The sequence below is a fragment of the Crocodylus siamensis genome, chromosome 9, assembly GCF_052110815.1.
Source record: "Crocodylus siamensis isolate JL-2025a chromosome 9, ASM5211081v1, whole genome shotgun sequence".
NCBI lineage: Eukaryota > Metazoa > Chordata > Crocodylia > Crocodylidae > Crocodylus > Crocodylus siamensis.
In genome coordinates, this window is record NC_143403.1 from 56,600,601 (window position 1) to 56,617,241 (window position 16,641).

A 16,641-nucleotide genomic window follows, 5' to 3' on the forward strand; every position below is an offset into this window, starting at 1 on the left:
ACCCACCTTGCTGGGGTTATCTGCTCCCAGTGGTCTTTCCTGCCCAAGTGCAGGGGGGCTGGACCCGATGATCTTGTAAGGTCCCTTTCAGCCCCTAACATCTATGAAAGTACAAAAAATGCTGGGACTTGAACCAACACACAAAGTGTAACAAGTCCTATGATGGGCATGGCCAATCCTGCAGGAATAGTTACATGGCAGTGGCCATACTTTCAGTGTCATGTTCTAGCATGCACTGTGCCCGTGTGAAACATGAGGAGGATTCTCTGGGTGCCGGCCTGGACTTTGGAACAGCCAAATCTTGCTCCAAGGGTGGGGTGGGGACAAGAAGGTTTCCAGAGCATGGGACACTATCTGATGGTGAATGTGATTCAAGATATGGAAAATAAAAATGGAAGGTCAGAATTCAAATAAATGTAATAATTGCCCTCTTCCAGCCAGGATTCTCTCCTCTGAGCAAATACTGGTGTAGAATTACCACCAGTAATTTGTATAAACTCTTACTTGTACGCATGCATTACCTTGGCATGCGGGCTGGGGTCCTTGCCCTTTTAATGCACCTGGTACCAAAGAATCCCTGCAGTAAATCCCTATCGGTGTTGGGGGAGAAAAGGGGATTCAGCAGTGAAGTCTAAGATACTTCAACATGTTTTTTTCCCTTCTGACTTGCCATGTGAAGCTTTCTCCTGTGATTAAACAATCCTTGGCAGACTCTAATGAGAAGGCCCGTGTAGGGCTTGCATCCAGGAGAGGGCCTTGCTTGTGTCTCCACAGGTAATTCCTTCTGCTTTTCTCTCTTCCCTGACCTGCCTTATTCTGTGTCCCATGTCCTGAACTGTCCTCAGAGTCAGCTCTGTGGACATTGCAGCTGCACGTTATGTGCCCAGCCAATCCATCTTTGATCCTAGCACCAGCCCTTCTAGCCTTCCTGAGCTCAGGTCAGCATGTAAGCTTGTGTTGAACACCCACATCTCTCATTTAAACTGATGGGGTTTGCAGGAGCTGCTTATGGCTAGAACTGAACCCATGAGCTCTTTTTTTTTTTTCCCCCCTAACCTTTGTACCATACAACCCTATGACTGGCTGGGCTCAGCCAATTTCAGCCCCTGGGCTTTAGAGCTGGCATCCTTGCTGGCAGCTTAGGTTTGCAGATGTGAGAGAGTATCCTTGGGTTTCCAGTAGTTGTTTTCATTATCTGTGTGGACATCTTGACTCTTCCTGTATTTGAAAGGGGGGCTCCTTGTGAACTGCACTGGAGCAGTCTGTGATGTGTTGTTTCCTCCAGATGAAATGCAACCCCTGCTTCAATCTGTGCCCAACCTGTTTCTCTGCCTGGTTTAGGTGGCTCTGTCAAATGTACCTTATTCAGGTCTTGTTGCTTAAGATAGGTCATTACGTATCTGCTTCTTGTAGATGTACCCAGGAAAGAGTGGGACCATTGCTTTCTTTCTCAAATTCCTGCTGCTCCCAGGGACCCTGCTTACCTGTCAGTCACCAGGGTGCTTCTTGGAACTGTCTTGGCTCACTGTTAGTTAATAAAACTAATGGCTCTTTGCTGACTTCAGTTGACCATGGGTCAGTGCTCATTCTAGACCACTCAGGATCATTTTGTCCCCAGTGCTCTGCAGGACTAGGTGGGTCTAGCACAGCCCAGTATGGGGAGGAAGGTGATTCTCATGCATCGGACAATAGTGGTGCGAAAATAAGCTGTCCGTTGTTATTGACTGCGTAGTTCTTCCCGATGCATTCCTTTTTTTTTTTTCTTTTTTTATGTGATTTGAACAGCAGCAACCTAACTAAAAGTGTAAGCATTTTAAAGCATCGCTTGATTTGGCATGTGAGTGAGTGCCCATTTCAATGAATGAGTCAGTTCCCATTTCAGAGCTGTTTTCTCAGGCTGTCTGCAAACTCAGACAGTCATTGCTGTGGTCGTGTTTTGGGTCTTGATTTCAATGTTTTCTATTTCATAGCTGTAACTAGAGATCAACTTTTTAAAATGCAAAGTAAGGTTCTGGAGAACAAGATAGCAGCTTGGGAAAGATGCTAGTGTGCTGTATTGACCTACACCAAACCCGGATGTCATTCCAGCCATGTTACAAAACAGTTTCACATTACTTGAGTTGAAAGGAAGTAAAAATGTGCTCAAAATAGGTGGCTGTGGTGGTGATGGTGGTGTTAGGCAAGGCCTGTCTGCCTGGTGAGATGCACAGACACATGGACACGCACATTAACAGTTGGCTGCTTATTCTAGGCCAAGATGGTAAGTCAGCACTTTCTTCTTGTTCCTTTTTTAACTCCTATAACAAATAAGATCTTAGTGCATAGATTTACAGTGTAAACAGGAAAAGAGTGGATAACTTTATTGGCCTCTTGGTCTTTTGACCATGTTAGCTGAAAAGGAAAAATGTCAGTGTAATGGAGATCGTCCCGATGGGGAATGGAGACTGGAGGTCTGGAAATAAATAACATAATGTTCTTACCAGTCATGTTGCTGTTGTTGAACAGAATATGAAATACCCCCTGCTGCCCAGGGTCGGACCTCTCTTCCCTTTTCACAGACCTGTCTATTCATTTAGCACAAGCCCTCTTTTGAACAGACATTTTCCTCTGTGCTTGGCAAGATTTTCTGGCTAGTTCCAGTCAGATCAGGAAATTGCTAACCTGCTGGATGAAACTTCTATTTTTTAATAACCTCTGTCTCAGTATTTGTTCTATTCCCCACCCCACCCCCCCCGTATTAATTTTTACCACCACCGCACCCCCTGGCAGTCAATGTTGTAATATTTTGTTTAAAGTTGGGAGGAATTTTCTCTGCGTGAAAGGGCCACTGAGAATGCAGCAGGGAGTAGTACACTGGGTATTGTCTGTTCATCTGCTTGTGCTGTCCAAGACTAACTGCACCAGGTATGAGACTCAAAGCAGCCTCAACTGTGTAGCTTGTGATGCTGATAAAGCCCTAATGAATCAAAATCCAAAGGGGATAGTATGTGCTTACTGTTTGTTTGGGCCTTTCATGCTATGATAAGCCCTTGTTGTTTGTTGGTTGGCCTCTAGACAACCCATAGAGTATGGGCATCACTAACCATCAACATCCATGGGTATTTTGCAAGGTTAGTTTCAAACAGAGCATTGTAGTAGCTTAGAAATATGTTGGTAGCTGTGGAGCTTTTTCCCTTCTGGGGAAAAAAGCATTATGCCTCCCACATGTTCAAGAAGTGGTACAAACTAGTTGTGACCACAGCAAAAAGCTGGGCTCCCAGGTCCTGTTCATGGTGAGAAACTATTGCAGTACTCACACTATTCCAGTGAATTATCTGAAGCTGATTACTGGTGGGATGCAGTGATGGAAGCCATGCCACTAGGGCCTTGCAAAATGGCACTGTTCTGTTCCAGCTTCAGTTTCGAGGTCTGGACAGAACAGTGTTTTGTATCAAATTTCATTTTGAATCGAAATAACCTTGCTGTTTCGCTTTGTCGAGACAGCGAGGCTGTTTTAATACTGTTTTGACATTTCGCCTGACCATGGGGATGGAGAAAGGAACTCAGCTCAGCTGAGTTTCCAACCCCAGCTGGGCTGACTCCATCCCCCATGCTAGATCCTGCTGGGGTGGGGAGTGCTAACTTCCTGCCCCTGGTGCAATCTAATGCGGGGGTGTGGAGGCAGCTCAGCTGGGCTGACTCGTCGTACCCTGCTGGATCTTGCGCTGGGGATGGGAAGTCAGCCCAGCTAGGCTGAGTTCCCATGCCCAGCACTATGGTTGAAACATTTTGACTTCCGAAACGTTTCAACTAGCCTCGTTTTGTTTCGAGGCTATTTTGATGCCCTTCGTTTCACTTCAATTTTGCTGTTTCAACCTCAAAATGAGTCAAAACAGTGTCAAAAATAAACAGCCAGCAAAATTTTCTGCAGCCCTGCACGCCACTGCACCATTGCAGAGCTTCACAAGGATCAGTACTCTCTCTGGACCATTGCATTGCCTACATCCAACCAGGCTTTGACACCCACACTCGGTGGGAAACATGGCTTTATTTAGATGACACTGCGTGACTTAACTAATGTTGCAAATTAAACTTGACGCCTGGTCAGAATCAGCCTAGGTATGAAAAATGACTGCCTGGAGCTGGACTGAGCAAAGTGGGGTCATATTGGCTGGCATCTTTTGAAGAGTGTGCAGGCATAATGCAGTCTCCTCTGCCTATGAATCTATGAAGCTACGTATCACCAATAGGGCAGTTTTTATCCTGCAGTTCAGGAGCACCCCTTGATTTCTCACTGTTACTGAATTCCCTCACTTAGTAACATTGGTGAGCAAATTCTTTCTACCATCCAGGGAATCCTAGGAACATCTAGGGCATCTTGTCTCTTAACATGGCAATTGATCTGGTCCCAATAGTATATGCTCATCGGCTCCTGACTGGATTACAGCACTGTGGTCTCCCTGGGCGCAAAGCCTTCAGCCCCCAGGAAAAGTCAATTAGTACAGGATGCAGCAGTGCATCTCCTCAGCAACACAGACTAACGCATCAAGCCTGTCCTCTGCTCTGGCTCCCTGAAGAATAGATAGGAGATAAAAGGTCTCTGTTCTTCTCTTCAGGGTGCTTAATGAGCTGGGCTTGGTAGAGCAAAAAGCTGTGAATTAAAGCTCTGAAATGAGGACTGTGGTCAAGGTCTCTGCTTCTGAGGCAAGAGTAAAGTTCATCTATGCTGAAGACTGAGCTTTATTGGGGTAAAAATGATGGCATGGGCTCTGACAACTTTGGGGAACTTCCAGAAACCCCAGACCCACTAGACCAAGGTGCACTTCTGCCACCTACATTTTATTTATTTATAGTATGAGTGTAGCTTCCTTCCTTACAGAGTAGGGGGGAGCAAGAAGACTGGCAAAATCTACAGGTGACTGATTCCAGTTTTGCCCTGCAAGGTGCTGCAAGATGATACTCGGATACCACAATGGTGGGTGTTGGATACTGACCCAAATTAAATAATTATATTTTTTTTGAGGAATTCAGTGAATGTAAATTGGAACTAAACTCTTCTCAGTCAGTCCTGTTTTTAAGCTGGAACTACTGTATTTCTCTTGATGCTGCCGGAGTGCATCCTCAGAGCTCATCTTGTGCATGCCTGGGGATGAGGAAAGGCTTCCTGACTCCACTGTGTGAAGCTGTTTGCTTAACTCAGCCTCCTTTGTGTGCATGCACTGCGCCTGTATAAGGTTGCAGAGGTAACATAGTGTGTTCCAGCTGTGATTATTGCTCCCCCCAGCTAAGTGAGACTAGCTAAATCCCCTTCTTTTCTGCCTCATCCTAGTAGCTGCTGGCACCCCAGAGCACAGCGGAGTGAGGGAGCATGGTGCTTGCCTGGGGGGGGGGGTCTCTCTCATGAAAGCTCTGTTCCTAACATGTATAACAGAGGTGGTCTCCTAGGAAGCCTCCCAGGTGCAATGAAAGCAATGTGAGATTCCCCTGTTTGTGCATCGTGGGGGTGTAAAGTGTTTGAGGTGATGGGCAAGCTAAGAGCTGATGCTTCTTGCCTCAACCTCTGCTTTCACACTCATCTGGTAGCAAAGAATGGATTTGCAAACTAATAGGATTTATGCTGCTAAATGAACTTGTTTTTTGTATCTGAATGGAAGCTTAAGTCTCACTGAACAGCTCCTTTACATGCTAATACATGTGCGGCATGCAGGGAAGAGATACAGAGCTCGAGGGGCAGAATTTCCTCCGAATCTGTTTAGCATCATAGCAGAGCTTTCTCTTGACCCAGCTGAGCAGAATAAAGCCACTGAGATCTGACATGGTCAATGCATGTGTCTTTTTCCTTCTGATATTTGATCTTGGCTGTAGGGAGAGAGAGGCTGGCAGTAATTGTTTGAGGATCTGAGTTTGGGGGGAGAGAGCACCAAATACCAACAGTCTTCTCTACGAGAGAGATTTTGGGGGAAGCAGACTGAGAAGGGAAATACACAATGCTTCATTTTCCATATAGTTTTATTTCTTAAAGTCCTTTGTGAATCTTCCTAACATCTTGCACAGCCATGTTACCAGAATGTGAGGTGAGCCATCCACACCCCTCTGTTATGCTAAGCTGTGTGCTATGTTTGAATCCCACACCAGCCTGCAAGCAGCTTTCCTGATTAAGAAAAATAAGATGATTCCATATTATTATTTATTGCTGAACAAAACATCTGAAGCATGATGATGTAGTTAATTTGAGAATACAGGATAATAACTGTAAGGGTAAAAATTATTCCTGAAATGTTGTAATTATCCTAATAACAAGCACTAAGGCTGAACTTTAAAGGAATCCAAGCAGGTTAATTTGTACAGTCAGGGTACCCGGATCACCTTAATTCTGCCCCTACCTTCCACCTAGGTCCTACGAGGTGTGTTTTGACACAGGCAGGCATAACTCAGCTCAGGTACTCATAATAATGACATGGGTTTAGACATTTCTGGGTGGCAAATGCATGCTGGAGTCAAGGCTAGCATAAGATTATTATTTTCAACACTTGAGCAAGCTGGATCAAGGCATGGGTAGGGTGACACCTGCTGCAGTGACACATCCCTGTTACAGGATTGACATGCCCCTAATGCCACCCAACATGTAACTATGCATGCTTGATGAAGATTTGCCATGCCTTTGTGGACCAGACAAGATGAAGCTGCCTTTTAAAGACCCATTTGTTGCTTTCATTTTTCCCCCTCTAGCAAGAAAAGCTCTTGAAGAGCTTACAGTTTAATTATAGGCGAGAGGAACAATTGAGCATAACATGACAAATGGTGTGGGTGGGGGAAGAAATGGATAACAATAAGGTTGTGCCTTATCTATCTTGATGAGGTTTGTGCTGGGAAGGTCTCATTCCAGGTGGACTTGCATGTATAGGTGGAACTGAGAAACTGGGGGGTGTGGGAAGGAAGTGGGGAGAGCAAGGGAAACCAAGATGGGAAGGTGGAGGGACAGGGAAGCTGTAAGAAAGGAGTAGGGGACTTGAGATTAGGATACCACAAGAGAAGGGAGCAACAGGGGGAGAGCTCAGGAAGATGAAAGCATTTACTTGGAGGATGCAGATGGAAAGCAGGCAAAGTGAGGTGAGTGTCACTGGGGCCAGTTCATGATGGGGCACCAGAACGCAAATGAAGTCAGTTGAACAGAATTCAGGATTTTTGTAAGCCCCTCTCCTCCACCTTTTTCTGCCAGTAGCTGACAAGACCTGTCACTAGAAGGAGGTGGGTGAAGGGACTTCTCTTCCCTGGAGACCTGGCTCAGGAGTGGTGAAAGGTTCCTAAGCGTTTCCCTGAAGGAGGCGATAGTGGCTGCTTCTGGGTGTTGGGAAGGTCCATCTGTGTGTTCCCTGGCAGCTGCTGCTGCTCTTCTGAGCAGACTGGGGTCTCTTGTAAGCTGCCTGTAGAAGAGCAGAGGATCTGCTGGGGGTCTGAATAGGAGTTGGGAAGACTGAGAAGGGCTAGGTCTGGCTGTTCCTAAGCAGCCAGGTCGGGATGTGCCGGGGAGAAGGGGGGCCTGGTGGATCCTCCATTCACCTTCCCTCTCCCAGCTAGTGGAACAAGATGAGCCTTTCCAATCTCTAAATAGAAAAGCACAATGGGTTGAATCTTGGTGGGGTTCAACAGCCACTTCAGAGAGGGCCTTGGAGCTGAACAGCCAGCCTATGCTGTGTTGTGCCAGACTCTGTTCTGAATATCCTTGTTTCCCCAGCAACAATCGGAGACTGTAAAAGTCTACGCTGAGTCTCAGCATCAGGAGGAATTGAATGTCGGGAAATAAAAGCAGAAAGTTGCTTCTGCTCTGAGACTGGTTAAAATCAACATAGTTAGTTTTAGATTCTGTGCCTGGCATGAAAGGCAAGGTGGAAAGGCTCTACAAAGCCTTTTAAAGCTATAAGGGCCCCATGTGGATACAGTAATAATATTTTATTCTTCCAATATGCAGATCCCAGAGCACTTGGTAAACACTAAAGGGAGGAAGAGAGGAACATGTTCTCTTAATGTTACAGCTGGGCAAACTGAGAGACAGAGACTGAGTGGGCTTTTAAGGTCACATGGAAGCCTGTGATACAATTGTAGTTGCTTGCCAGTCCCTGTTCTGTGGCTTGCCTTTCCTTGCAGGAGGATTTAAAGCGAGTCTTGGAGGTCAGAGCATGGAAATGGTTCCCTAGTGGGGGGAGGGGGGGAGAAAAAATACAGGGAACTTGGTGTAAAATAAATTAGCAGAGTTATACCAAACATCGTAAGCATCTATTTCTACATGAGCGGAGATGGAGCAGACTGACAATTAGCAAGTGTAGGAATGGGAGAAAAAATCCTGCCATCATCTCTGTACAACAGCACAATCTCACCTTTATCTTTGTATTGGAGAGAAGCTGGTCTGTTGGGGAGTGGCTTGAAGAAACTTTTTTGAGAGGGGGAAGAGCATTCTTGTCTCTTCCAAGGTGGGAAGATGGATAAGATCCCTGATCTCCAGTTTGGATAACACCAGTCTTCAACTGCAAATAACTTACCTTACCAGCTTATTAGTCTAGAAAAATGTCCAAATCAGATGACTTCCCTGGAGGAGCATAGCGGTTGCCTCTCTCAACAGGATATTAAAAATCTATGCTGGCAATAGGGAAGTGATGGATGGGCTAACAGAAGCCAGCATCCCTCCTTTCTCACTGGTTCTTTCTGGAGTAACATGTTCACAAGAAGTTCCCTGTGGCTGAGTAAAGACTTTGCAACTTTCTTTCTGCCTAGTTATCGCTACCACGTGGGAGCTTGTACTGCCTTCTCTGGGTCCTGTCATTAGCTAAAGGCCTCTCGAAGTCCATAGTGGACTGTGGTTGGCTGCCAGCAAATCAGGAGAGAGTTTGTACTATAGGCAGCAGCTATCACAGACTTCATCAAACAATCTTATTTAAACTCTTGCTAAGCAATCATTAGACAAAACAACACCATTGGGTCATCTTTGGGACCACTGGGGAATCTGGAAGGCTACCGGGCAAAGGCATTTCCCAAGTACACGATTTGGCCTTTACTTTTTGTTCTTGTGCAGTGTCAAGGCTGTCAGGAAACACAAGGTGACACCTCAAGGGATTAAGTAGCACAGGGCCCCTATAGGCTTATTAAAATAACACTGTCATGGACCTGGATGGGCTTGCTAGGCTTAGGCCTCAGAGCTAGTCATTTCTAGTACATATAATTTCTCCAGCAAATGTAGTATTGGGTGCTAAGGGTATTGTTTTTATAAATACCTTGACTAGCACCCTGTTTTTGCATTGGCTTTAGATCTAAATTTTTACTGCTTTCTCACAAAGTTCATGTCCTTTGTGGGAGTAAGTCATTGAGATGGCTGTGAGGGAGGGAAGTGGGTTGTAAAATGTTACTCTTCCACCCTGGGCTTGATAGTTGTCTGGCAGAATTGTTGGTGTGTCTGGCAGCTGCTGAGCTTTACTTCCTTAGCAGGACCTCAATATTTGTGAAGGGGAGGCAGATTTGGTACCCTTTTATATTTCAGCCTGAATTTAATGCACAGCTTTCATAAAAAGCTCCCCAGGCCTGAACAGGAGGCTCTGTCCTCTGTGTCCTCTTCTGTCCTCTGAAGCTAGAAAGGAGAGTTAGTTACTTCACAGGGGATCAAGACTAAGCTGATTTATAGAAATCTTCATTGTTCTTTTGCAGGTTCCCATTTCCCCTGCAATGCCCTTTTGAAAGGGGGCAGCGACACTTGTAAAGGAAAGAGAGAGGGTTGAAAGTAAGCTGCAATGCTGCACATTCAGGTCCCATGCTCACTGGCCCATGCTTAAACATTCTTGTTTGCACACAGGTATTTTTGAACAATTGGGGGCCTTAGTCTGGAGAAGCAATGGCGACGCATAGGAGATGTAGGGGGGTGCACATGCACCCCGTGACCAGCCATGCTTACCACTTAGGCAATGGGTGGGGGGGCAGGTAGGAGTGCCGGTGCCCCCCCTGAAAGCGCCAGTGAGGAAGTGGAGTGCCGTGACACTTCAGGAAGCAGCCCCAGTGATCGGCTAGCTCGTGATTGGCCACAGGGGATCTCCCCCTCCCCAGTCAACAAGATCGCCAGAGGGTAGGCCCCCCCCAGTCAGTGGAGGGGGGCATGTGCCCCCCCCCCCGACTAAGGCGGCATCAGTCACCCATGCTGGGAAGAGAATTGAGGCCTATGTACTACCCAAGAGACATAATGGCTTGGATCTCTCTTAAGGGACAAGCATTCACTCACCCTTGCCCATTGCTGTCCCTTGCCCGTGGCTGGATGTCCTCCTTTCTGCATTATGCAGAGTAATCGGAGAGGCTATGGCAGACAGGTAGAGCGAGCTGTGTCCTTAACAGAATACATAGAGCAGGCTTCTCTGTCCTTACTCAGTGCAGGATACAAACCAGAGTCCTGCCCCCAGTCTTTTCTGCAGGGGTTCTCTTGCTTTGGATGAAGCGAGTGTTAGTTGAACTGATTCTCCTTGCAATTGAGGGGTTAAGCTCAAAACTAAGGAGTTAGGGGCATTCCCCAGGGGCCCCATTGGGAGGTTTTAGTAGTAGGTTTGTGCACTTGTCATTTAGTGTTTCAGCTCAGGAACAGGAGCACAGGGAAGCAGTTTGAGGAGAACCTGAAATTTCCCTCTTGGTCAGTAAGTCTATAAAATCCATCTGATTGCTGAATTGGTGAAGGTGCAATCCCTGCTGTGCTGAGTAGATGAAGTTCTTTGCCCTAATCCACTGCGCTCATGAAAACAAGATTGAGGAAACATAGTCCTGAATTGCAAGTAACTACAGGAGCCCTATAAAAGTATTGCAAGGAATCTTTAACACTTGGTAATAAAGGCAAAAATGAAGGTGCGTAGACAATGATTAGACAAGGAAGAACTTGTTAGATTACAGAAAAGCTCTATTGTAGCTGCTAAGGGGTGGAATAAGGTCTGTAGTTACAGCATAAATTTGTTAAACTTGGGCCTGGAACGGTCATATGTCTAACTGTCGATGATCCTGCATTTACTGAATGTTGATAAATAAGTGTCATCACCAGGCATTGAGGAAGGGAGCTGGCAGACCAGCCTATGTTGTTCTCCTACCCCATTGTTCTGTGTCTAATATAGGTTTTTCTCTACAGATGCTTCATTCAGTGGGACGCCACCTAGCTATGCCTATGATGCTGACCGCGCCGAAGAACAGCGGCGACACCATGACATGATGCCCTACATTGATGACTCACCGTCATCATCGCCACATCTCAGTTCCAAGAGTCGGGGCAGCCGAGATACCCTCTCTTCAGGGTCTCTGGAGTCCACAAAATCAGTGAGTCCTTTTAGTCATCTCTTTGCCTGAAGATACCATGGCTTAGGGGAGAGTGTTTCAAGGAAGGGGATGTATCAGCAACAGATGAGAACTAAGACCGCTAGTGTGGAAAGGACTGATTGACCTGTGAGTGGCTGTCTGGAAGCCTTTATGGCTTTCATATATTTGTCTCGCTAGGGATTTGTATTTGCAAATTTGGGGGCCAGGTTTTTGTTTTTTTCAGTTGTACTGATATAAACAACCCTAGTGAATCAGTGAGGTTGCTTAATGAATCAGGGTTGTAGAATCTCTCTCAACTACCAGCTGTAAGAAGATTATACCTAGGAAGTACATGGTAGTGGTACTATGGAATGTGTTTTGAAAGAGCATTTGAATTGCATGTAGATAACCACATGCTTTGACAAGCATTTAAACATGGTAAAATCTCTTTAATTTGAACACTGGATGACAGGTGGAATTAAAACTGCCAACCTACTAAGCTCTTAAGTGTAGTGACCGTGTACATGAAGGACCTGCTTTTGGTGAAAAATTTTATCTGCACTTAATAGCTATTAATGTGACCATCTATAATAGATTAAACTATCACAATGGCCTTAAAATCTACTAATCTGACTTCCTGCGTGACAGAAACCATCAAACTTTCTACCTCAGATTCAGTACTTGGTCTTGAACTGAAGCTTATCTTTTAGAAAAACCTTAGGGAGTGGAGTGTATATGTATATATTATGTCTACTGGCCAAATGCCCTTCAAGAATGATGGGGGGGCACCCACTGCCCTCCCTACACTGCTGTCCCAGTCTGTCCCTGCCGTTGCCCATCATAACTGATTGGGGGGGGCAGAGCACCAGCACCCTGCAGTACCACCGCACCACCTGTGGCCCTTTGCGCGTCCCCCACCCCCTACACCAGAGTGGGGGGGCAAGGCCAGTGCTAAGCTGTCAGCACCCCAAGAGGTAGCAGCGCAGGGTGCTGTTGGATGCGGCAGCAAAGTTGGATCTGCCTCCAGCTCCATGTGCCAGAGTGAGGCGGGGTGAGGCCAGCAGTGCTGGCCTCACCTACCTGCTCCAGCCCCTCAGTCCCTACCATCATGGGGGGTGGGAACCAGGCAGGGACGCGGCCCCGCATCTGGCCCTGGCCCCGTTCTTCCCCCCTCCCCCTGCCACTTTGGGTCTGGTCTTGCCCCCCGCACCCATGCTCCAGCCGTTGGCCTCGCTCCCCTGCTCTGGCCCTGCTGGGAGACGGTCCCTGGTGGCATGGCAGTGCTGAGGGCCTGGACCGGGGGAGGGGAAGGGCAGTGGGGACTGAGAGCCTGCTGTGGCCCTGGTTCTCGGAGGCGGGGGGGACAGCGCCACCATGACAGCAGGGACTGAGGGCGGGGAGGGGGGTTGAGGCCAGTGCGGACTGAGGGCCTGCTGTGGCCCTGGTCCTTGGAGGCAGAGAGGGATGGCACCGCCATGACAGCGGGGACTGAGGGGGGGCAGGGGCAAGGCCAGTGGCTCTGACCTCACTCCTGACTCCGTCCTCTCTGTTCCCTTTGGTCCTTGCTGTCATGGCGCCGCGCCACCGCCTCCTCTCTGGAATGCTCTTGGAGCACTCTGGTGCGAGGCAACCAATCAGAGTGCGACTAAAGCGTTACGGACAGACAGAAAAACTAAGGTTTTTATAATATTAGAATGTCTTTCTGTCTGTAATGTGTGTATATTAAATCCTCTTGTGGAGAATCTACCACAAATCCAGGTAAGGGGTTCCCATGATGAATTACTGTCACTGTTAAAAATTTGTCTGCTAGCCTGAAGAGCCTTTCATTTTTGTTCTCCATGTAGGTACTTTATTGTCTTTGATCAAGTCTCTTTGAGAAGCTAAATAAGAGCTCTTGAAATCCCTGATCATCAAGTCATATTTTTTCAATCTTGTGCTCATTATCATGGTTGCTCTCTGAATCCTCCCCATTGTTTTTCAAGATTTGACAATGGGAAGCAGGAACATTAGCACTGGACACATTATTCCAGTAGTGCTTACACAGTGCTAAATACATAGGTAATATAACCTCTATATTCCTACTGGTATGTTCCCCCTGTGTATCACTCCAAGAATTGTATTTGTTCCTGTGACCACAGCATTGCACTAAAAGCAGTTCCTGTTCAGCTGATTATCTCTCATGACTCCCAAGCCTTTCCAGAGTTGCTTCTGCCCAGGATAAGAGTCTCTTATCCTTTTAGGTATGGCCTGCATTCTTTCTTCCTAGACACATGACTGCCTGTATTGAAATGCATACAGTTTGCCAGAGCCAAGGTTACCAAACAGTTCATCTCACTCTGTACTATTGACCTCTCCTTTTCATTAGCTACCACTTCTCCAGTCATCTGCAAACGTTATCAGTAGTAAAGATTTTGTGCTTTTTCCAAAGCACCAATAAAAATGTTGAATAGCACAGAGCCATGATTTGATCCCTGTCAGATCCACAGTAGAAGCAGCCACACAAGGATGGTTTCTTCTTGATCATTACTTTCTGAGACCTATAGTTTTCCTAGCCTTTATTGTTGGCCATGTTGATTTTTTGCATTGTTGTGGGTTATTAATCAAGATTCTGTGCAGTACCAAGTCAAATGCTTTAAGCAATCTAAGTATATTAAATAAATGCATCTTATACCATTTATTAATTGAATTTATAATCTAATAAGGATATAAGTTTAGTTTGACAAGATCTGTCTTCCAAAAGCCCAAGCTGATTGGTATTAATTATATTACCTCCCTTAATTCTTTATTAATTGAGTTGTACTTTTTCTGCATTCTGTTACTTTTTCCAGGTTTGACTTAAGAGACTTACAATATTTTGCATTTTCGAGGCCGGAGCCAGCAGGAGACTTCTGGTGTATGTTCCTCAAGTTGAAATTCCCCAGGCAAATTTTTTGCCCCTGTATAATTTAGAGAGGTGTTCCAGGATGGGTCCTCTTGCCCTGGGCGTGACTCTGGTCTGCACCAAGCACCAGGTTGTACCCCTTTTTGTGCTTTGTCTTTTAGAACATTAATTCAGAATCACTCACGTTCATTTGCTTCTGACTTGTCAGGGACTCAGAAACCAGCAGTGCCTTTTTTAATGTGGCTTTACCTACTCAGTCCTTCCTAAATAGTTTTTAGCATGTGATTTTTAACATTCAAATCATGTGAATCTTCCTACCAGGATTCAGTAATACCGTCGAGGTTGAATATGTGCTCATAAATGAGTAATTTTGATTCCTCTTGTTTATTACACAGGCTCCTCATGTTGACAATTAATTTCTTCTCTTCATATCCCTTGGTGCCCTGATTAGTTTCATTCTTGACATCTTGATTTTTATGCTAAATGAGGGTTTCTTTGTTTCCATCCTGCCTTTTGTTGAGAGCTGGCCAGCTTAGTCAGCCTGTCTTCTTCATGTCTGCTTTCCCCTTATGCTAAGACTGCTTTATCCATGGCTTTTAACACCTTTTTCCTCATCGAAGATGTGCCTGTGTCCCACAAAACCAAAGCATGCTTGGTGATAGTCCTTATCTCTCACCAGCAGTTTATTTCTGAAATCTTCTGCTTTCTACCTTAGCTTACTTTCGGGACAGGAAGCATCTCCCAGGTGATTACTTAAACCTTCTCCTGTTTCAGCACCCTTCAGAGAGATCTGAAGTTGTCCATAATCTGTGAGGTATCATGTTAGGTTGTCATGAGTGCTGGTGGGACCAGGGGATTTGCAGTTGCTGATTCTAGATTAAAGATTTGTTTTAATATAACTTAAAAAAATAATAGCTTCCCTCTCCTGATAACCATAAGGGCAGTTGACTCTAGTTCAGTGACATATTTCATTCTTTGTTAGTTTTGTGACTTATTAAAGGCACCGCACAGCACAGTTTTTCATAGTTGCAGAAATGTTAGGGGCTGGAAGGGACCTTACAAGATCATCAGGTCCAGCCTCTCTGCACTTGGACAGGAAAGGTGGGCATCAAGATACTTTTTGAAGATCGTCAAGGGGGGTGACTGTACCACTTTGGGGGGGAGCCTGTTCCAAACCCTCGGCACTCGACTTGTAAAGAAGTTTTTCCTTATGTCTAGCCTGAAGTGATCTTCAATCAGTGTGTCCATTATTTCTTGTCCTCCATCTGGGGGTCTTGGTGAATAGATGCCCCCCAGGCCATGATGTACACCCCAGATATACTTATAGGCTACCATCAAGTCCCCTCTGAGTCTTCTCTTCTCCAGGCTGAACAGTCCCATGTTTTTCAGCCTCTCCTCATACGATTTTCTCTCTAGACCTCTAATCATGTGTGTGGCCCTCCTTTGGACTATCTTGAGCTTCTCCCTATCCTTCCTGAAATGCAGCGCCCAGAACTGGACGTAATACTCCAGCTGCGGCCTCACCAAGGCTGAATAGAACGGGAGGATGACATCCTTAGCCTTGCTGAAGATGCCTCGGTAGATGCATCCCAGTGTTTGATTAGCTCTGCCAGCTGTGGCATTGCATTGGTGACTCATGTTCATCTTGTTGTCTGTCACAACATGCAGACCTCATTCAGTTGTGGTGCTAGCCAATGTAGCACCGCCAAGCCTTAAGTGTGTTGTGGATTAATTGAAGCAAGAAGGAACAGCCATAAACTCCTCAGTCTGGAGTTGTATCCTGGTCCTTAACTGCATGCAGAGAGATCCAGTCTCAAAAGCCTTTACTTTCCTTTACTGGCCCACCCCCTAACCTGCCAGTAGAGGTGTTTTGAAATAAAGAAAATCAGATAGCAAAAACCTGTGACTGAGAAGATGCTCAGGCTGTGATGGGACATCCGAAGGAAGGAATTCCTGCAGTGTCCCTCTAATATCCTCATGCTACTGTGGTGGGAAGGGTGCTAATCAGCAGTCAAGTTCCTGTGTCTCCAGGTGCAGATGATAAAATGGTTTGTTGGAAATAGGGTATAGGAAAGTCTGCTGATGCTTATTGGAAGAGTTGGTGGCTGTGGTTCTTGTGACCTTAGCTCTGGTCTAGTCCATTAAAACCATTAGTAGAGGAGTCTCAACACTGGTTTGCACTTCTGCCTGCAACAACTGCACCACTTAGTGACCCTCCTCAGTGTAAATAATCTTTAGGTGTCAGGGCTGGCACACGGAAAGAAATGTCAGCACAGGGATCAGGGAATTAATTTCAATCCTGTAAAATATTGGTAGAGGATTGAAATTAATTCATTTGTGTACCAGTATTTTACATCACATTAATTCTCTCCTTGCTGCACCTTGCAAAGTGACTTGTTTTGCTCACAGCTGCAGTACTGGAAAATGTTTCAGTGGAACAAACTTGCAAGTGCCCAAGGCACTTCATTGAGGCTAGT

The 16,641-nt window shown here is 45.9% G+C and overlaps 1 protein-coding gene across 1 annotated transcript in view; it reads left to right on the forward strand.

The window, feature by feature from the left end:
- Positions 1–16,641, forward strand: part of BCR (BCR activator of RhoGEF and GTPase) — a 132,481-nt gene that overhangs the window by 50,251 nt on the left and 65,589 nt on the right. Inside the window, exon 2 of the mRNA XM_090062162.1 lies at positions 11,120–11,304. Coding sequence (XP_089918288.1) covers positions 11,120–11,304 — 185 coding nt within the window. The remainder of the gene's footprint in view (positions 1–11,119; positions 11,305–16,641) is intronic.